This window comes from Schistocerca piceifrons, chromosome 7, assembly GCF_021461385.2.
Source record: "Schistocerca piceifrons isolate TAMUIC-IGC-003096 chromosome 7, iqSchPice1.1, whole genome shotgun sequence".
Lineage (NCBI taxonomy): Eukaryota > Metazoa > Arthropoda > Insecta > Orthoptera > Acrididae > Schistocerca > Schistocerca piceifrons.
Window position 1 is genome coordinate 82748803 of NC_060144.1, and position 21875 is coordinate 82770677.

General features: G+C 45.5%; 1 protein-coding gene across 2 annotated transcripts in view; it reads left to right on the forward strand.

Moving 5' to 3' along the window:
- Positions 1 to 20608, forward strand: part of LOC124804940 (cytochrome P450 4C1-like) — a 97506-nt gene extending 76898 nt beyond the window's left edge. For both annotated transcript variants that reach the window (XM_047265322.1, XM_047265323.1), the window contains 2 exons: positions 2741 to 2941; positions 19442 to 20608. In XM_047265322.1, the coding sequence (XP_047121278.1) occupies positions 2741 to 2941; positions 19442 to 19879 (639 nt within the window). In that variant the 3' untranslated portion in view covers positions 19880 to 20608. The remainder of the gene's footprint in view (positions 1 to 2740; positions 2942 to 19441) is intronic.
- Positions 20609 to 21875: the final 1267 nt, after the last annotated feature.

The following is a 21875-nucleotide window of genomic DNA, read 5'->3' on the forward strand; positions in this document are numbered from 1 at the left end:
GCAATGTGCCTTAGACCACGCAGCTACCCCATGTGGCGCTGGTTTCGTTTTGAGTCATCAGTCCACTGACTGGTGTCATGCAGCCAGCCATCAATTCCTCTCTTTGTACCAACATCTTCATCTCGAGCAGCATTTCCAATCTCTTTCCAGCCCTACAGTTTTTACGCTCTACTATAGAAGTTTTTATATGATTTCTTCTGTCCCATGAACCAAATACATTACTGAGATGGGGTTTCCGGCATGCCTCAGCGATACAGATAGTGATACCCTAGGTGGAGCCAAAACAGAGGGATATCTATGGAGAGATCAAGCAAACTTTCGTTGCTGGATGAGAGACTGATCTGGCCTTATAACGTTAGCCATCACAGCTTGCTGAACTGGTACTGTGAATAGCTGAAAGCTATGGGAAACTACTGGTTACATTTCCCAAAAAAATATTGAATGGTAAAATGATGATGGCATCCTGTTGAGTAAAATATTCCAGAGATAAAATAATCCTCTGTTTGGATCTCTGGGTGGGGACTACTCAGGAGGATGTCGACATTAGGAAAGCAAAAGTGCTATTCTACAGATAGGAAGTTATGTTAGATTCCTTAAGCTGGTAGGTAGGTTACCAAGTATAATAAGGAAATGAATAGGTTGTGTGTTGGCGTAAGCTGTCGCCGGCACACCAGGCAGCAAAGAGGTTGCGAGAAGACCGACAGACGCTGAAGATGGAGTTGTAAGAAAAGCGCCGCCAACGCCCTCTCAGCCAACGGCAATATTTAGATCGCCGCCGCGGACCAGAGGGACTAGTCAGGCATCCAGCGAGTCATCTGCGGTCTTAGACAGCCGCAGTCGCAACCAGAATCTCAGTATCGGGCAGCACATAGAGACCATAGTATTATTTATAGCAGGAATTGTACTTCACCTGGAGTAAGGCTAACGTGGACTATTACGGAAGAGCTTGTACCACAACCCCTGGACCCTTTGTTTATGTTAATAAAGAACCCAGTTAATACATCCATGCAATTGTGTTATAGAAAAGGATACTAGCCACCAAACAACATCCTCTCCTTACTTCCCATGGTACAGGCCTATAGTGACGAGGTGACACAAAAGGTTGAAGTGAGATATAGTGAGCATTAGTAAAACTCAGTGACAGGATGAATAGGGCTTCTCATCACTTGAGTACGGGCTATAAATACGCAAACAAACGGAGGTAACGCAGGTGTAAGTTAACAATGAACAAGAAAATAGGAATGCAGGTAAGCTACTATGAGCAACATAGTGAATGCATTATTGTAGCCAACACAGTCACAAAGCCAACTCTGGACGCAGTATTACAAGTTTGTATGCCATGTAGCTCTGCAGATGATGAAGACAAATATATTGAATTAAAAGACTTTATGCAGATAGTTAAAGAAGAAGAAAATTTAAATGCGACAAGTGATTAGAATTAGGTAGTAGGAAGACAAGAAAAAACAGTATGAGAATATGGACTGGGGGAAAGGAATGAAAGCGGAAGCTGTCTAGTAATACTATTAACAGAAGACAATTTAATCGTCGTTATCAGTTGGTTTAAGAAGCGTAAAAAATGGTCGTATGTGTGGAACAGACCTGGAGACACCAGAAGGTTTCATATCGATTATATAATGGTAGAACAGAGATTTCAGAGCCAGACTTCAAGCTGTAAGACACTTCCAGGCACAGTTATGGACTCTGACCATAATTGATTAGTTACGAAATGTAGATTAAAGGTGAATCACTTGCAGAACCTTAGAAAAGTAAGGAGATAGAACCTGGATAAGTTGAAAGAACGAGAAACTGATGAGAGTTTCAAACGACAACAATGGAGACGAATACAGTAGAATGGGTAGCTTTGAATTATGGAATAGTGAAGGCAGCAGTGAATCCAACAGCCAAAACAAAACAAGGTCTAGTAAAAACCCTTGTGTATCACAGGAGATACTGAATTTATTTGATGGAAGGAGAATTTCATATTTTCAGCTCTCTGTCGAACATAGTTTGCAAATAAACCATGAACATGTGATTTATTGTGATTCTTCAGTTTCTCCCGACGTATTTGTTGGTCTAACAGTCCGTAGGTGTACACTGTCGAAGTCGTTGTCGAGAACACCACAGGTTAACTCGACTAACGTATTCCAGATAGTCAGCGGTCGCAAAGCACTGTTCGTCCTAGAATCATGTGATGGAGTACGAGCGTAGCACGAACTTGGAACAGACTTCCAAATACTGGGACAGAGGCCACAGAAGTTCGCACCAGGGACGATCTCATTAGGCGAGATTGCGGCTGTAATCTTAGGAAGGTTTGGGAAGCAGCACTGAGTTAATTAAGAAGACTCTCGGCAAACAAATCGGCCTGGCGACCAGGGCGGACAGAGAACTTACATCAATGCTGCCGACGCGCAGCTGTGGGCGCGGACCGCGGTCGGAGCTGTCTGCGGGGGCAGGGGCTACTGGTCGGCCGCGCGCCCTCAGGAGCTCAGGTCGCCACCACACCAGACGATGGCGACGTGTCTGAGCACCGAAGTGTGGTGCCCGTTGGACGCTATGAACTGTCAGTACACTCGTAGACTGCTCTACCATCTTATTTATTTAGAAATATTCTTCTGTTCCTTGCATGGGTAGGTTTCGGCTAATGGTGTGTTCTGGATTTCCCACGCTCACGAACATTCCTTGATGTGGTCCTACAGAATGAACAGTGCATGCAAGCTAATCTAATTGAAATGCCTTACAGCTCATGAATCTTCTGATAGCCGGCACGGAGACGACGGCCGTGACCGTCAGCTACACCCTGGCTCTGCTGGCCCTCCACCCCGAGTGGCAGGATGCAGCCCACCAGGAGCTGAAGGACGTCTTTGGCGAGGGTGACGACTACCTGCGGGCACCCAGCCTTGCAGACCTAGGCAGACTCAGGGTGCTGGAGAGCATCATCAAGGTGAGCCACTGTCCACTGGCTGTCTGTGCGGTCGCAAGGCATACTTCTATTCCATATATGGACCGACATAGTAGGACCTCATATTCTACACTTACTGGCGGTTCGAACACCGACCAGTACACTTTATAAATAATATATGTTTCAGTCTACAATCGCAATCTTTTATTGTGCCAACTGGCTACCAGTTTCGACAAAATGTGTCATCCTCAGCCTACCCCCGGCAAAGAGTCATCCTGCTCACTTCCAAAGTATATGCATCAAATACTGAATACACTAACGTGACAGAATTCATGAGATATCGATATACACACAAACAGATGGCGGTAGTATCACGCACACACGATGGAAAATGACAGACTTTGAACACATAATGGTAGTTGGAGTTAGACACACTGTACATTTCATTTCAGAAACCGTTCGGGAATTCAATATCCCGAGATCCACAGTGTCAAGTGTGTCCTGACAATACCAAATTTCGGGCATTACCTCTCACTGCAGACAGAGCAGTGCCCAACAGTCTTCACTTAACGACCGAGAGCGGGGACTTTTGCGTAGAGGCATCAGTTCTAACAAAGCAGCGCTGTGCGAAATAACCGCAGAAATCAATGTGGGATGTACGATGACTGTATCCTCTACGACAATCTGGCGAAAATTGCCGTTACTGGGCTGTGGCAGCAGACGATCGACGCGAATGCCTTTACTGACAGCACGTCACTGACTGCAGTGGCTCTCCTGGGCTCGTGACCGTACCAGTTGGATCCCAGACCATAGGAAAACAGTGGCCTTGTTAGGTGAGTCCCGACTTCATTTGGTAACAACTGATGCTAGAGTTGGAGTGCAGCACAGATCCCATGAAGTGAGGGACCCAAGTTTTCAACGTGGCACTGTGCAAGATGGTGGTGGCTTCTCAACGGTGTTGGCTCTTTTAACACCTAATGGTTTGGCTCCACTGGTCCAACTGAATCGATAATTGACTGGAAATGGTTATGTTTGGCTACCTGTTCCCAAACAATGATGTAATTTTTATGCATGACAATGCGCCATTTCACCAGATCACAACTCTTCGCGATTGGTTTGGAGAACATTCTGGACAGTTCAGGTGGATGATTTGGTCACCGAGATCGCCTGACATGAATCCCATCGAACATTTATGGGACATAATCGAAAGATCAGTTCGTGCACAGACTCCTGCGCTGGCAACACCTTCACAATTATGGATGTCTATAGAGGCAGCATGGCTCATTATGTCTGCAGGGGACTTCCAACAACCTGTTGAATTCGTGTCACAAGTCGAGCTGCTGCACTACACTGAGCAAAACGCACTCTGTCACGATACTACGAGACAACCTATGACATTTGTTGATCTCAGCGTATACACTTGGAAAGTGATTGTGATGCCAGGGGATGCCCTGAGGAGGTACTCTGTAAGGAAACCAGCAGCCAGTGTCCAATACGAGAACTGCGACTGTAGACTAAAATCCCTGGACTAGCAGGATAGAAAGGGTGAGATATTATTTGTGGAAAAGGGCCAAAATAAGTTGCTGTCAGTTACACTCAACATATAAATTTTATTAGTTAAAACACATGATAACATAACCAAGAATTAAAAACTTTTTAACGAAAGAGCTCCTTTGATTTGATTTAAATCGGCTGAATTCCACATACGAAATTCCATGGCCCAAGGCCTAAGCAAGGAACTGAGGTACAGGAGTCCTTTGGGAAATCTCACTTCTTTCAAAAAAAATTTTATTACTTCAATAAAAATAGGCTGAAGGCCACACTTTAAGCAAGAACAGGCCAAAACAAAGATTTTCAATGTTAATTCTAAATAGGCTGAAAACGGCTGAAGGACGCATATCAACAAAACAGTTTAACGGCTTAGGAAGAAGAGTTTTCAATTTAAAAAGGCTGCGGGCCTTAGCTCAAAATATTTCATGTAACACTCGGCTGAAGGCCTCATACTAAAGAATAACAATGTTATGACTTAAGGGCAAGACCAAGATATTGAAATTTAGCTTCAGAGAGATTAAAACTCGGCTGAAGCCCGCTCACACCATGCAGAAAACAATTTTACGGCTTAAGACCTAAAAGAACAGCCTTGCAATTTAAATAAGCTAAAACTCGGCTGAAGGCCACAAAGTACCTAAAAATAAAAGGAAATCGATATGTAAAACGGAAGGAGCGGCGAACAGAAGGTTCCAAGGGTCGGCCTGGGAAGTAACACCAACGCATGCTTATGTGAGACAGGCAGCCCGACCGACAAGCTCTTAATCGGAAGGCAACGCAACCAAGGGACAGTTCACGACCGACCGACAATCTGACCGATTTCCAATGGTCAGATCCAGCCGCACCGGTAATGGAAAATATGGCCGATGAAGAGTTAATCGAGGTACCAATAACTTCGAAATGGTTCTCACTAAGATCAAGGCATCAAACATCACTCAAGATGAGTTTAAAAGAACCCAAAAACACAAGTCACAACTTCTAGGCAAGAAAACACACGACTTGTTATCACACATGTCATGGACTGAGAAAACAACAGTCCAGAAATAACGAACAAATCTTAACAGTCAAGTTTTAAGAATGGGTAACTAATAACTCAACTTGAAGATCCTGCTTCGGAAGAAAGCGAAAAGTCGCTCACACAGCTAGCGCCACCAGATGCAACAGCACGTGCTCTCTGCCGAAAGCTCCAGCCTGGCTTCGCGCTGTGGAGACTGCGTCGAGTCGAGGCTCCCCCGGCTGACCGCTGACCGGGCAGTGCCAGTCGAGGCTCGCCCTGCTGACTGCTGACTGCTGACTGCTGACAGGACAGCACGAGTCGAGGCTGCGTACTCAGTTGGGCCGTGCAGGCTTGGTGCACGCCTCTGGTCGCCGGTGCACGTTACCGGGCAGTGCCACGACTGATGGGTCGAATATTACCCTATTCTCGGAGCATACAGAGACGGTGCTCTGCAGCGCGATGTCGTGGTGTGGGTGAAAACAGGAAAATTTTGCGCGCAAGCTTCACAATCAGCGACGCTTCGCAGCACGCTCGCAAATGAGCGCACAAGCGAACTGACTAACCTAGCATCGAGTGTACGCCATCTTTCCCCCAGACCAGAATTATCCAAACAAAGGCAGCGACATTAGCCAGCACGAGATTTCGCACGGGACGGAGTCGCCACTCGGAATGCGCCAGGTTGACTTTTATACCAGACGAGTTTTGTACAGGTTTTGTTTATTTCGGTATTTCTGAACAATAAGTGCACTTTAAGCTGTAACTTAGATAAGCGGCACTTATAATGTCTGTTTTGCATTGTTATAGAACCTATATTTTTAATAAATTTCATGTATGGTACCAACGCACAGTACAAAGGTGGAACTATGCTCGTCTACTAACCTATAATTTATTTTAGTAGTGCCAATAAGAAAGCAGTGTGTAATTTAGTAAGTAATAGAAGCAGTTTATATGTAGAAATACACACATCAAAAAAGGTTTTTCATCACCCCAGGTCCCAGAACTCCTGAAGACAGATGTTGACTGTGGGTATTGTATCACAATCACAGTCTCTTTTACTATTCAGAGGTGTCACTAAACCCGCCCAAAGATGTAAACAACCATGCATGAGCAGCGCCTGTTAGACGGAGGGGGTCCGACAGCCCATCAGTTCCAGTCATTGCACCAGGAAGGAGGTACACAGCTAGTGTTGTCTGTAGTTCAACCATGCCTAGACCGTCAATAACGCAGTTCGATCACGTCCACATTGTTACTTTGTGCCAGGAAGTGGCACAAGGGAAGTGTCCAGTCGTCTCGGAGTGAACCAAAGCGATGTTGTTCGGACATGGAGGAGATACAGAGAGACAGGAACTGTCGATGACATGCCTCGCTCAGGCCGCCCAACTGCAGTGGATGACTGCTACCTATGGATTATGGCTCGGAGCAACCCTGACAGCAACACACCCATGTTGAATAATGCTTTTTGTGAAGCCACAGGACGTCGTGTTACGACTCAAACAGTGTGCAATAGACTGCATGATGTGCAACATCACTCCTGACGTCCATGGCGAGATCCTTTTTGCAACCACGACACCATGCAGCACGGTACAGATGGGCCCAACAGCATGCCAAATGGACTGCTCAGGATTGTCATCACGTTCTCTTCACTGATGAGTGTCGCATATGCCTTCAACCAGACAATCGTCGGAGACGTGTTTGGAGGCAACCTGGTAAGGCTGAACGCCTTAGACACACTGTCCAGCGAGTGCAGCAAGGTGGAAGTTCCTTGATGTTTAGGGATGGCATTATGTGGGGCCGACGTGCGCCGCTGGCAGTCATGAAAGGCGCCGTAACGGCTGTGCGATACGTGAATGCCATTCTCCGACCAATAGTGCAAACATATTGACAGCATATTGGCGAGGCGTTCGTCTTCATGGACGACAATTCGCGCCCCCTTTAGGAAAGCCCACAATGCAAAAAATTAGACGTCAAAGCCCGCATAGTACTGGCAGATGTAGTAGAAGACATAGGCACAACAAAAGGAAAGTTGTTGTACGCATCAATAACTATCAGCCAGGGGGTGTCACAGAAAGGACCCGCGAAATCAGTATGAACGCGCTGCCAAGGCGCAATAGGAGTCGGCCATACAAAGAAGCGCTGACGGGGAGCAGATTGATGCTCCGCGCAAGAGTGACAATTAGCAAGCAAACTCTCAATTTGTTTATCAATGCCATTCTCAGTTCGCAGCGGTTGTATACAGACAAGTTGTGACGTTACGCAAAGTAACGTCGAACAAGTGGATCACGAAACTGCGTCGGAGATGGAGGCCATTGAGTGCGAATACACTGCAAAAGAATCTGCAAAGAAGCATCGGCGACTGTCGCTGAAGCTATGCGACGAAAATCCACCGGAAAACCATCAGCTAATTCCTTATCTTGCCAATCAATGAACAAGCAGGACAGTTCGGAAGAATCAACCACTTCGTCAGGACCGACAGGTAGACGAGACAAAGCATCAGCATTGCCATGCTGGGCCGTAGGCCGAAACAAGATTTCACAATTGTAGTTAGACAAAAAGGAAGACCAACATTGAAACTTTTGTACCGTACGGGCTGGAACAGGCTTTGACGGGTGAAAGAACGACGTCAAAGGGTTATGGTCGGTGACCAATTAGAACTTGCGACCGTACAAAAAAATCATAAGACTTTGTCACTCCATAGACAGTAGCTAACGCTTCTTTCTCGATTTGACAATAGTTTTGCTGGGTAGAATTGAGCAACTTAGACGCAAAAGCTATCGAGCGATTGACAGAATTAATGCGGTGCGAGAGAACAGCTCCGATGCCGTGAGAAGATGCATCGACAGCCAAAACAACTGGTTTGGAGGGATCAAAAGGAATCAAACAGCGATCACTCAATAAAGCAGTCTTGAGCTTGTGGAAAGCAGCGTCACATTCTGAAGACCAAACAAAAGGAATGTTCTTACGCCGAAGGCGCCGCAAATACGGTACAGTCTTTACTGCATTTGCTATAAACCGAATATAATACGAAATTTTGCCCAACACAGACTGAAGTTCTTTGAAGTTCCTGGGTGCTGGCAAGTCTCTAATCGTACTGAGATGTGGCGGTGAGGGGTGGATACCCTGTCCGTTGATCATATGTCCTAAATGCTGAATCTCAGTTTGAAAAAATTTGTACTTGTCTCTGTTACACTTTAGCCCTGCCTGCAAAAGTACAGTAAACAAGGCACGCAAATTCTGCAAATGTTCGTCAGGGGTGCGACCTGATACAACCATATCGTCCAGATAATTGGCACTACCAGGGACAGTGGCACACAACTGCAGCAAACAAGACTGAAAAATAGCAGGAGTCGAAGCACAACCGAACGGAACTCGGCGAATCTTGAACAAGCCAAGGTGGGTGTGGATCAAAAAATACACTCCTGGAAATGGAAAAAAGAACACATTGACACCGGTGTGTCAGACCCACCATACTTGCTCCGGACACTGCGAGAGGGCTGTACAAGCAATGATCACACGCACGGCACAGCGGACACACCAGGAACCACGGTGTTGGCCGTCGAATGGCGCTAGCTGCGCAGCATTTGTGCACCGCCGCCGTCAGTGTCAGCCAGTTTGCCGTGGCATACGGAGCTCCATCGCAGTCTTTAACACTGGTAGCATGCCGCGACAGCGTGGACGTGAACCGTATGTGCAGTTGACGGACTTTGAGCGAGGGCGTATAGTGGGCATGCGGGAGGCCGGGTGGACGTACCGCCGAATTGCTCAACACGTGGGGCGTGAGGTCTCCACAGTACATCGATGTTGTCGCCAGTGGTCGGCGGAAGGTGCACGTGCCCGTCGACCTGGGACCGGACCGCAGCGACGCACGGATGCACGCCAAGACCGTAGGATCCTACGCAGTGCCGTAGGGGACCGCACCGCCACTTCCCAGCAAAGTAGGGACACTGTTGCTCCTGGGGTATCGGCGACGACCATTCGCAACCGTCTCCATGAAGCTGGGCTACGGTCCCGCACACCGTTAGGCCGTCTTCTGCTCACGCCCCAACATCGTGCAGCCCGCCTCCAGTGGTGTCGCGACAGGCGTGAATGGAGGGACGAATGGAGACGTGTCGTCTTCAGCGATGAGAGTCGCTTCTGCCTTGGTGCCAATGATGGTCGTATGCGTGTTTGGCGCCGTGCAGGTGAGCGCCACAATCAGGACTGCATACGACCGAGGCACACAGGGCCAACACTCGGCATCATGGTGTGGGGAGCGATCTCCTACACTGGCCGTACACCACTGGTGATCGTCGAGGGGACACTGAATAGTGCACGGTACATCCAAACCGTCATCGAACCCATCGTTCTACCATTCCTAGACCGGCAAGGGAACTTGCTGTTCCAACAGGACAATGCACGTCCGCATGTATCCCGTGCCACCCAACGTGCTCTAGAAGGTGTAAGTCAACTACCCTGGCCAGCAAGATCTCCGGATCTGTCCCCCATTGAGCATGTTTGGGACTGGATGAAGCGTCGTCTCACACGGTCTGCACGTCCAGCACGAACGCTGGTCCAACTGAGGCGCCAGGTGGAAATGGCATGGCAAGCCGTTCAACAGGACTACATCCAGCATCTCTACGATCGTCTCCATGGGAGAATAGCAGCCTGCATTGCTGCGAAAGGTGGATATACACTGTACTAGTGCCGACATTGTGCATGCTCTGTTGCCTGTGTGTATGTGCCTGTGGTTCTGTCAGTGTGATCATGTGATGTATCTGACCCCAGGAATGTGTCAATAAAGTTTCCCCTTCCTGGGACAATGAATTCACGGTGTTCTTATTTCAATTTCCAGGAGTGTAGCACTGTGACTGTTCGTCTAGCGACATCTGAAAGTATGCATCCCGCAAGTCAACTGTGGGAAAGAATTTTCCCGCACCAAAGTTATCAAAAATGTCTTCAGGATGCGGTAAGGGAAGTGTAGCTAACACTGTCTTGGGATTTACTGTAGACTTAAAGTCAGCACAAATGCGGAGACGACCATTTGGTTTCTTCACACACACTGTAGGCGAAGCCCATGGCGAAGCAGAAACGGGGTCAATCACACCACTGTCTTGCAAATGCTTAAGTTCAGCGGCTATGGCGTCGCGCAGTGCGTGCGGTACCGGGCGTGCGCGCCGGAAAATAAGGCATGGCATTGTCTTTAACTATAACATAAGTCTGTGGCACAACCAAGGCCATCAGAAAAGAGTTCAGCAAAATCATAACATAGTGCGGCAATATTGTCTGCATGATATCTGGTGTTGATGCAAAGTACATTGTCCTAAATTACAAGGCACAAAAGTTCAAATGCGTCCATGCCAAAAATGTTCGTAGCATCACTAGAGCGGAGCACATGGAAAGACACTGCACGGGTTGTTGCACCATATGTTGCTTGCGAACTACACATGCCGAGCACTGATATTTCCTGTCCAGTAAAAGCAGTCAGCGTGGAATGGGAACGACGAAGCGGGGGCGAACCAAGCAAGTCATAAGTTGATTTGTTCAGTGGAGAAACGAACGCACCAGTGTCCAGCTGCATCCGAACAGAATGTCCACGAATGTTCAAAGTCACAAAAAGTTTCCTCGCATGGCGCTGAATGCGAGAGGAAGTGTCTGACAAAACTTGATTCACACGACGAGCTGTAGAAGCACGTGAAGCAGAAGGCTTTGAATAAATGGCATTAACGTCTATAGGCTGATGTGAATCATGATCACGGCGGTTTCTGTTGCGGTGACACCCACGCGAGTCACGCGAACAGGAGACAGGTTGTGAATTAGAGTTTCTCTTACAAGGGGACGTCCCCATCGCACCCCCTCAGATTTAGTTATAAGTTGGCACAGTGGATAGGCCTTGAAAAACTGAACACAGATCAATCGAGAAAACCGGGAGAAGTTGTGTGGAACTATGAAAAAAAAGCAAAATATACAAACTGAGTAGTCCATGTGTAACATAAGCAATACAAGGACAATGCTAAATCAGGAGTGCCGTGGTCCCGTGGTTAGCGTGAACAGCTGCGGAACGAGACGTCCTTGGTTCAAGTCTTCCCTGAGTGAAAATTTTACTTTCTTTATTTTCGCAAAGTTACGATCTGTGCGTTCGTTCATTGACGTCTCTGTTCACTGTAACATGTTTAGTGTCTGTGTTTTGCGACCGCACCGCAAAATCGTGCGATTAGTACAGCCCGCATCTCGTGGTCGTGCGGTAGCGTTCTCGCTTCCCACGCCCGGGTTCCCGGGTTCGATTCCCGGCGGGGTCAGGGATTTTCTCTGCCTCGTGATGGCTGGGTGTTGTGTGCTGTCCTTAGGTTAGTTGGGTTTAAGTAGGTCTAAGTTCTAGGGGACTGATGACCGTAGCAGTTAAGTCCCATAGTGCTCAGAGCCATTTTTCGATTAGTACACGAAAGGACGTGTTTCTCCAGTGGGAACCAAAACATTTGATCGCAAGGTCACAGGTCAACCGATTCCTCCACAGGAAAACACGTCTGATATATTCTATACGACACTGGTGACGGCATGTGCGTCACATGACAGGAATATGTTGTTGACCTACCTAACTTGTACCCTTGGCGAATGGGTAAAAAGATTCTTCTACCTTGCCCGATTTAGGTTTTCTTGTCGATGTGATAATCACTCCCAAAAAAGTGATCGCATCGGACGGACGGACAGATAATAATTGTCTGAAAACAAAAAATTAAAACTTTTCATTCGAGGGAAGACCTGAACCAAGGAGCTTTCGTTCCGCAGCTGCTCACGCTAACCACGGGACCACGGCGCTCCTGAGCTCAGATTATCCTTGATGTTGCCTATCATCTTATGGACTACTCAGTTTGTATATTTTGCTTATTTTTTTCATAGTTCCATACAACTTCTTCCTGTTTTCTCAATTGATCTGTGTTCAGTTTTTCAAGGCCTTTCCACTGTGCCAACTTATAACTAAATCTGAGGGGGGTGCGATGGGGAGGTTCCCTTGTTAGTACACACAGCTTGCACATGTCCTTTCTTACTACAAAAATAACACTGTGCTTGATGGGATGGGCATCTGTCCCGTGGGTGGACACGAAAGCTGTTCGGACATGATTTCAGTTTCTGAATAGGTGTCTGGTTGGAAACTTGATTTGTGGTGTGCGAGCGGCGCGGCATGACGTGCCGTGCTGTGGCCGGGCGGGAGGGCACGTGTTGTGCCGCGCTAACAGAACACACACCCGGGTCACGTCGAAGCGGAAGTAGCCATGTCTAATGTATCTTGTCTGTCTAGCAAGTCCACTACTTCCTGCAAAGACGGGTTTTTAAATTTGAGGATTTGCTTGCGGATACAGTGATCTGCCACATTCTGCGGAATAGCGTCTCTAATCATATCTGCATATGAGCGTCCACATGAACAATTAAACTCACAATCAGAAGTTAGTCCCTGAAGGTCCGCTAACCATGATTTATGTGACTGAGTAGGACCACGCCGAAGACGAAAGAATTTGTAGCGTGCAGCTACCACATTTACACTGTCACGGAAGTGGGAGTTCAAAGGTGTCGAAGTAGCTGCAGTTTGTAGTGTGACCAGGCCATTTACGGCAGCAAGCAGCTGCATCATTTGCTGAGCGTGAAAACGTACGAGATCGGACAGCGACGCGTGTTCCTGTGGCGAATCCATGGTTGATACAAATGAAAGTCTTAGAGTGAAGGGCGGAAACACTAGCACACGTAGTCACATTGGGCTAGCAGGAAGAGAAAGCAGTACCGAGCAAAAAAAAAAAAAAAAAAAAAAAAAAAAAAAAAAAAAAAAAAAAAAAAAAAAACAGATAAGAGGAGAGGAAAAAAAATTTGAGTACCTGCTCGTCGCCAGTTTTTATATCCCTCCTGGAAGGCGGTGCGATGGTCTGCTCCTGTAAACTGAAGGGTAGGCCGAATGTAGGAAGCGAGTAGGAGCAGGTGAGGTAAAGATCTCGGTACTGCTTTTAACGTAAAAGTACATTTAACAGAGAATAATAGTCAGTGACATAAATAACTTTGTGTAAAGATGAGCCCGGAGGTGCGAAGCCGGATGTATCAAAGCTAACAGTTCTAGTAGTAGGACAAACTATCATTCATGGCTAGCTAGCCCCCAATGAAGTAGAAGCTAAGTTGCTTGGCCGTCTGCTCTTGATCAAATGGGCAGACTCTGCAGCGGCGCTCGTAGAGCTGCACAGCGCCGGCTAGACGGCGCTGTCGTTGGTGTCTGTGTTGTAGATCCATCTTACTAACTTGCACCTACGCCGTGGCATCGTAGCTATCGATACCACAGTAACAGCAGTTGCAAGATGGCTTCCATAAGATGCAGCTAGGAAGAACTAAAGTAACCTAGAAGCAATTTGTGTCATTCATATTTAGCCCATTAGTGCCTAGATTTCTCCAAAATGATCAGTGCTCACACAAACAGACACACACACACACACACACACACACACACAGGTATGCATTTTACACCAACAAGTCACCTTTCGGTCGCGTTACTTCTCTTTGCCTCAGCTGACAACTTCTTAGCAGCAAGGCGGTGGTAAATAACATTGTGACTCTTGGGTAAACATTGCGTTTTATATGTCGACGACGTATTTTTGAAGATATTTTCAGCAATATTTGAACACTGCGAAACTAGCCAAGTACCATATACATCCCTCACTGATTTTTATTTACTCTTTTAATTTATAGGAGTGGGTCAGAAACAAAGAGGTATGAGTACACTTCTTCTAGTACTGACAAAACTTCAGTTAAAGTTCACAAGGTTTCGGAATTCTAATGAGATTTCCAAATGGAAATTCAATGTTTTTGTATATTAGACACAAAACTACTTTCTAGCATTTTCTGTTTGCATGTTGGAATAACATGTTAACATAAATGATCAGTTTTGTATCACAAATCGTGGAAGTTTATATGCACCTTTATTCCTTTGCTTACAGAATATTGCGATTTAAGAAAAATCTGATTTACATTTTCTCTATAATGCTTTATCATAGGTTATTATCATTTCAGTTATCATAAATTTGCTATTTAGAGCTATAATAAAACATTTAGGCAATTCTACATTAATACCGTGCCTTTTATGGCTACTATAGAGAAACAAAAAACAAAGAGTACTGTTTACTGCATTATCCCATAATTGAAAATATTTCCCATCCGTTTGGTCACTTCCTTCTCTCACGTATCATAAACAAGTTATTTTGATAACATGCTACATCAAAAATCAATATAAGACGGTATCAATGTACCTGTTTCGTGACACCTTGTAATTAGTTTTCTTTTTGATCATTGGTGAGCAGCAAAGATTGGGGTTTCGCTTGTATCCCTTTGCCACAATTTTAGATGCCTTACCATGCTCTGGATGCACTTATCTCATTTTTATGGGAAAAGTCACTTTTACCTTTTTGCTTCTGATATCCTGATATGGCTCTTAGGAACCGTCTTTACAAAAAATTATTGTATTTTCTGTATTATAATTTCTTATCATTATTTGTTCTTTGTGCATCTTTACTTTCAAATCATAAATCAAAATTTTAAAAGGGCACTCCCAAACAACCACCAGCCGATTTTCTTGTGGAAGCAAGCAAAACATCATCTCTTAGACCAGGAGTATCAACATTACCCAATAACGTGATATACATTGCAAAGAAGTTTGAACTCATTTAAGATAAGACAGAATACTAAAACTCTACCCATTATACAGGTATTTCAAAACGAATGACCTGGTTTCAAAACTCCACATTTATTGATAATGTCGTAATACAAACACTGGATGAATTTCAAAATATTCACAAAATCTTAAATCTTTACCCACGCTATAGCTAACGCTCTTTGTGTCCACCAGCAGCAGCATAAACAACATCTAGAGGGGACCCCGGGCCACTGTCCTGTATTATTGGCCTGCAAAATGCCGAACATGACACCATGAAATTTCCTTGTGGGGATATGTGAAGGAAGTGTGTTCATCTCCCATTTAGTTCTAAAATCATTAGGTGGAGTGACAATATAACGACTATTCACTTCGGTGTGTAGAATGTATGCGTCTGGCAGTATACCGCCTTACTTTCAGAAAAATATCATCCACACAATTCCGAAGATAGCATGAGCTGACAAGTGCGAGAATTATCGCACAGTCAGCTTAACAGCTCACGCATCCAAGTTGCTGGCAAGGATAATATACAGAAGAACGGAAAAGAAAATTGAGGATGTGTTAGTTGAGTATCAGTTCGGCTTTGGGAAAGTTAAAGGCACCAGAGGGGCAATTCTGACGTTGCCATTGATAATGGAAGCAAAACTAAAGAAAAATCAAGACACGTTCATAGGATTTGTCGACCTGGAAAAGCGTAGAATTGTGGAAGATGTTCGAATTTCTGAGAAAAATAGCGGTAAGCTATAGGGAGAGACGGGAATACACAATGTGTACAAGAGCCTAGATGGAATAACAAGAGTGGACGACCAGGAACGAAATGCTCGGATTACAAAGGACGTAAGAAAAGACTGTAGTCATTCCCCCTTTTGTTCCATCTGTACATCGAATTAGCAGTGATGGAAATAAAAGAAAGGTCCAGGAGTGGAATTAAAAATTCATGGTGAAAGGACATCAATGATACGATTCGCTGATGACATTGCTATCCTGAGTGAATGTGAAGAAAAATTACGTGATCTGCTCGAGTAGTATGGACAGTCTAATGAGTATAGAACACGGATTGAGAGTAAATCGAAGAGAGACGAAAGTAATGAGAAGTAGCAGGAATGAGAACAGCGAGAAACTTAACATCAGGATTGATGGTCACAAAGTAGATGTAGATAAGGAATTCTGTTACCTAGGCAGCAAAATAACCAATGACGGACGGAACAAGGCGGACGTCAAAAGCAGACTAGCAGTGTCAAAGAGGGCATTCCTGGCCAAGAGAAGTCTACTAGTATCTAGCATAGGCCTCAATTTGAGGAAGAAATTTCTGAGACTGTGCGTTTGGAGCACAGCATTGTCTGGTAGTGAGACATGGACTGTGGGAAAACCGGAACAGAAGAGAATCGAAGCATTTGAGATGTGGTGCTACAGACGAATGTGGATTGATAAGGTAAGGAATAAGGAGGTTCTGCACAGAATCGTAGAGGAAAGGAATATGTGGAAAACACTGGCAAGGAGAAGGAACAGGTTGATAGGACATCTGTTAAGACATCAGGGACTGACTTCCATGGTACTAGAGGGCAAAAACTGTAGAGGAAAACAGAGATTGGACTACATCCAGCAGATAATTGAGGACGTAGGTTGAAAGTGCTACTGAGACGAAGAGATTGGCACAGGAGATAACTTCGCGGCAGGCCACATCAAACCATTCAGAAGACAGATGACAAGACCTCTTTTTTTTTTTTTTTAAAAAAAAAAAAAAAAAAAAAACCTTGTCAGAAAGCAGAGAATTTAACTCTCGTCTAGATGTTGTTCATGCTACTGCTGGTGCACACATTCATAATTTGTAATGATGTAGCTAAGACTTTAAGCTTTTGTGAGTATTTTACAATTCATCCCATGTTTGTACCATATTTTTATCAATAAATATGGAGTATTGAAATCATATCATTCTTCGTGAAACACCCTGTACTTGCAGCAGCTATAATTGCTTTCAGACACGAATATTGGCCATAATATGAATCTGATGCTGACGAATAGCGCTCGTTGCTGAGAGGAATATGTGCAACAGAAATGCTGCAGAGAGTTCGTTGTGCACTGTAATTCACTCTAGAGCAGATCATTACACATTATTACAGAAAATTTCTAATGTAGGTAACTGTTACTCAGTTAATGAGATTCGAGTGATGTAAACATACTAATTTATCACAGGTTTTCTGCGTACTGACTCTCCAGCAATAATATTGATCATGTTCGTCATTTGTGTGACTTTGGTTTCAGGATCTGGCATACGTGTGGGCTATTACTATTGATACCTAGTGCGAAATTTCATAAATGCGTTTATTATTTTTTATTTAAAATGTCGTCAGTGGCAGGTGTTTCCAGATTTTTTCTTGTTTATTAATGGGACATAAAGTCTGAGTACGTGTTTCACAAGAATTTCCTTCTTTGGCACTGAAGCTGTAAATAAAAGACAAAAGGAGACTGGCAGCCATACACACACAGCAACAACGAAACACGTCAAGTGTGGCACAGAATCGTTCTAGGAAGGCAACTGATTCGGATGGCCAACAGCACACACCATGGGCAGCTCTGAGGCTGAGTGGAGCAGGGAGCGAGGGGAAGGACAGTCCACCCCCCCCCCCCCCCCACCTCCGCCCTATCGCAACGCATCACTCACAGGCATTCGTCTCAACTACTGCTATAGTACAAGCTTCTGCCCAGCAGTCGGCAGCTGCATTGGGCATTTATGCCCACAGAACATCGTCGTAACCCCACGACGTAATTTAGCGACTGAGTATATACTCGTATTTAACACACCTATGGTAAAAGACTTGTATTACATCCAGAACTAAGGAATTTGTTTACCTGTCCATCTGGTGGTGGAAACACAGTGTAAAACTTGAGATCCTACACTGACGGGAAAAAAATTGTAGCTCAAAGAAGGAGTTGTGCGATATAAACCAAAGTTGGTAGGCGTGTTTCTCCATCTGGAATATGACATCTATTAATATTTTGCTCCCGTCGCATAAGTGTGGCACCAGTACTGCCACTATGAGGCTGCAGATCAGGTTAACTTTAAATACACACTGTAACGGTCGTGAGAGTTATTTACAGTTAAGGTTAGACATAGTGAGATGATGAAGGTGAAGAATGCCTTTCAGGCAACAAAGACGGCATTGTCAACAGCTCACTGACTTTGAAAGAGGTCTAGTAATAGGGTTGCAAGAAGCTCGGTGTTCCTTCTGCAATATTGCTTAAAGGTCTGGCAGGAATGTAGCGACTGTACATGATTACTAGGAAGGGTGATCTCAAGAATGTACAGTCACAAGAAGTCTGCGCTCCGGGCAGCCATGTGGCACTACTGAGGGGAAAGACCATTGTGTTTGGCGTATGGCTCTGGCATATCACACTGCATCTGCAACAGCAATTTGAGCAGCAGTTGACACCACAAACTCACAACGAACTGTTAGAAATCTTCTATTTCAAGGAGAGCTCCGCCGAGGACGCCCTGTAGAACACATTCCACTGGCCGCAAACCACCATCATTTACGACTTCAACGGTGTCAAGCTAGAGCTCGTTGCACAGCAGGGTGGAGGTCTGTTGTGTTTTCTGATGAAAGCTGGTTCTGCCTCGGTGCTAGTGATGGCTGTGTGTTGGTTAGAAGGAGCCTGCAACCAACCTGTCAGCATGCAAGACACACTATACTTGGATTTATGGTCTGAAGTGCGTTTTCGTACGACAGCAGGAGCACTCTCAACGTTATACCATACACCCTGGACTCCAAATAAGCGTCAGTCTGATAGTACGACCTATTGTGCTGCCGTTCATGAACAGCATTCCAAGACGTGTTTTCCAAAGGGATAGTACTCGCCCTCATATCGTTGTTGCAGCCCAGCATGGTCTCCAGGCTATCGACAGGTTGCCTTGGTCTACTCATTTACGAGTTGTGTCTGTAATCGAGCACGTATGTGACATCATCCTGCAAAATCTTCAGCGTTATCCACAACCAGCGTTAATCGTTCCTGTATTGACCGACGTCAGGCATGAAATCTCATCCAAAAAATTAAAATTTGGCACCTCCACATACAATGCTTGCATATTTGCATACTTACATTCAATATTCTGTGCTTCCCATCAGGCTACAGACCATTAAATCTATTATTAATGTATCGGCATTTCACATATGCAATCGCTCATCTCGCGCTTACATTAACCTGTGGTCTTGCAATGTTAATCACTTAAACATATTAAGTACACAAATGTATTCTTGACCTTTCATTATTCTACATTAATTATTTTTTTGAGCTGCTATTTTTTTTCGATCAGTGTATCTTCAGTCTCTTCTGGTGTGACCTACAGGAGACACTGAGACTGTTCCCAACGGTCCCAATACTTCCTCGGATGGCCACAGGAGACCTCTGGCTGTCTGGAGGGTCTGGACGGAAGGTTTTGGTCCCTGAGGGTACCCTGCTTCTTGTGATGCCCTTCCTCACACACCGCCTGCCGCAGTTCTTCCAGGACCCACAGCAGTTCGACCCTTCGCGCTTCTTGGAGGACCGCGTCGGCAAGGAGCATGCATGCACCTACCTGCCATTTGGGTTGGGAGCGCGCAGCTGCGTGGGTTCCCAATACAGTCGCCTGCAGCTCAAAGTCTACCTGTCAGACATACTGAAGCGCTTCCGCTTCCTGCCATGTAGCCAACGGGAGGATCTGGATGACAGTGCGCTCGCCTTCAGCCTAAACCCTGTCAAGCCAATCAGAGTCTCATGCATTCCTGTGGATGGCTGCAATACATAGAACCACCCTTAACATTGGTGATCGTCATATTGGCAAATGTCCTGAGATGGTTTTCATTCCTGGTCCTGAGAATGTCAACACAGTCTCCGTCAGTGACACTGTCAAATGGAGCACAGTCTCCTGCAAGCTTCTGCGTGGTTCCAGCACGTTTGGCCACCCTCCTCACGGCTGAAAATTAATATATTCCAGGCCATTATCCTGAGACACTTCACCTTTCTGCTGCACAGCCACTGGGGTGATTCGGTGGACAATGTGCTCTCCATCACGCTACAGACCGTTTAAGTCTAAACAGCTTAATGGCCTGTAGCTTCATTGATATCTTTCACGCTGTAGTACATCTGTTTACAAATGCTTCTAAACCTCCTAAATGTGCATACATACCTACAACTATCACCATAGTCATCCACCTCCAGAAACTGAACTTATAATAACATTAAAATCAAAATGACACACTCTAAATACACAGTTTTTTTACTGTGCATTCCAGTAACTTTAGTTGTAACTGCTCCCAAGATCCTGTATACTGTGAAGTATGATCGATGACAATTTTATCTGCTTGGCCTTGCAGATGTCTGCTAACTTGCGAACATTTTGATTTTTCTGTTTTTGTAAGTTGAATTTTTGGAGCTAATACTTAGATGGCTGTAGAGATAGTCGCTCGCAGCCTTTAAAAATCTTTTCAGAGATGTAATGTTGTATTGTCGCCAATAAAGAGATATTTAATGGAAAGGATTACACTGATCTGACTAAAAGCCAAGGGCCTCTGCTGGATTGTAGGACATGTGACCACACACCACAGTCCTAGATCTGGAGGTCTTCCTCAACATTTTTTTGCGCTGCTTCCGCTTTTCCTCCAAATTGCTGCTGTGAGAACCTGGAGAACAATGCAGTCTCTATCAGCCACACACCATCCAGATTTTTAGGCCTCCTACGTGCATCTGCAGGGTTCCGGCATATAGAACCATTCGCTGTAATACTGAAGGTCTTTTTGTCAAATATTCCAGAGTGCTTCTGATCTCTCCTGCGTGCCTCTGCACAGGTCCAGCAGCTAAGGACTACCCCTCGCACTGCTGAAGCTGAAGGACTTTCTAGGCAATACACTGAGGTGATTTTTCTTGCTGCTGCACACCTCCTGAGAGAACCTTGAGGACAACGACCTCGCCATCTACACACCATTCAGCTGATCAGTCGCCTGCATGCCTCTGCAGGATCACAGCACTGCTGATGATGAATATCCTCCTGGCCAACATCCTGAGGTCGCTGGGAGTACCTGGAGGACAGTCCATTGTCCACCACCCTACACATCATCAAATCGAACAGGTTTTCTTTTGTGTGTTCATAATCTCAGCACATAAGACCACCCTCCAAGCTACTGAAACTGAAGGTGTCCCAGGTGAACATCACGATGGTGTTTCTGCACAGTGTAGGTACTGGACAAACATTGGGGACAATGTGCTCTCCATCAGCCAACACATCATCCAATGGATCAGTGTGTGCTCTGAGCCTCAGCAAGGCCCTAGTATGTAGGATTATTCGCCACACTGCCAGAGATGGAAGTCCTACTGTTCCATATCCTGAGGCTTTCCCAGTTCCTCCCACACAGCTTCTGGGAGGACCTGGAGGAAAAGCTCCCCACAAGCCAACATACCATCCAGCTGATCAGAGTTTCCTTCATGTCTGGATGATATCCTATCACATAGGATCACCTTCCACACAGCTGGAGCTAGTAGTTCTAATATCCTGAGGTTCCCTCGCTTAATTCCACATTCTGGGTGGTTATAATTCAAGTGGAGCTACTAAATGAGGTCTAGTGTGGGCCATGATTATCGTACAGCAGTGAAACATGGTAGATATGCTAACGCCTTAATGAAGAACCGATTTACGCTGGAGAACACATTAGTTCCGACTGTGGGCGCTAGTTCCTGTACACTGTTTGTTCAGAGTTATGAGGTCCACGCTGTCATTTGACAAGCCATAACGTGAGTGAATAGTATGG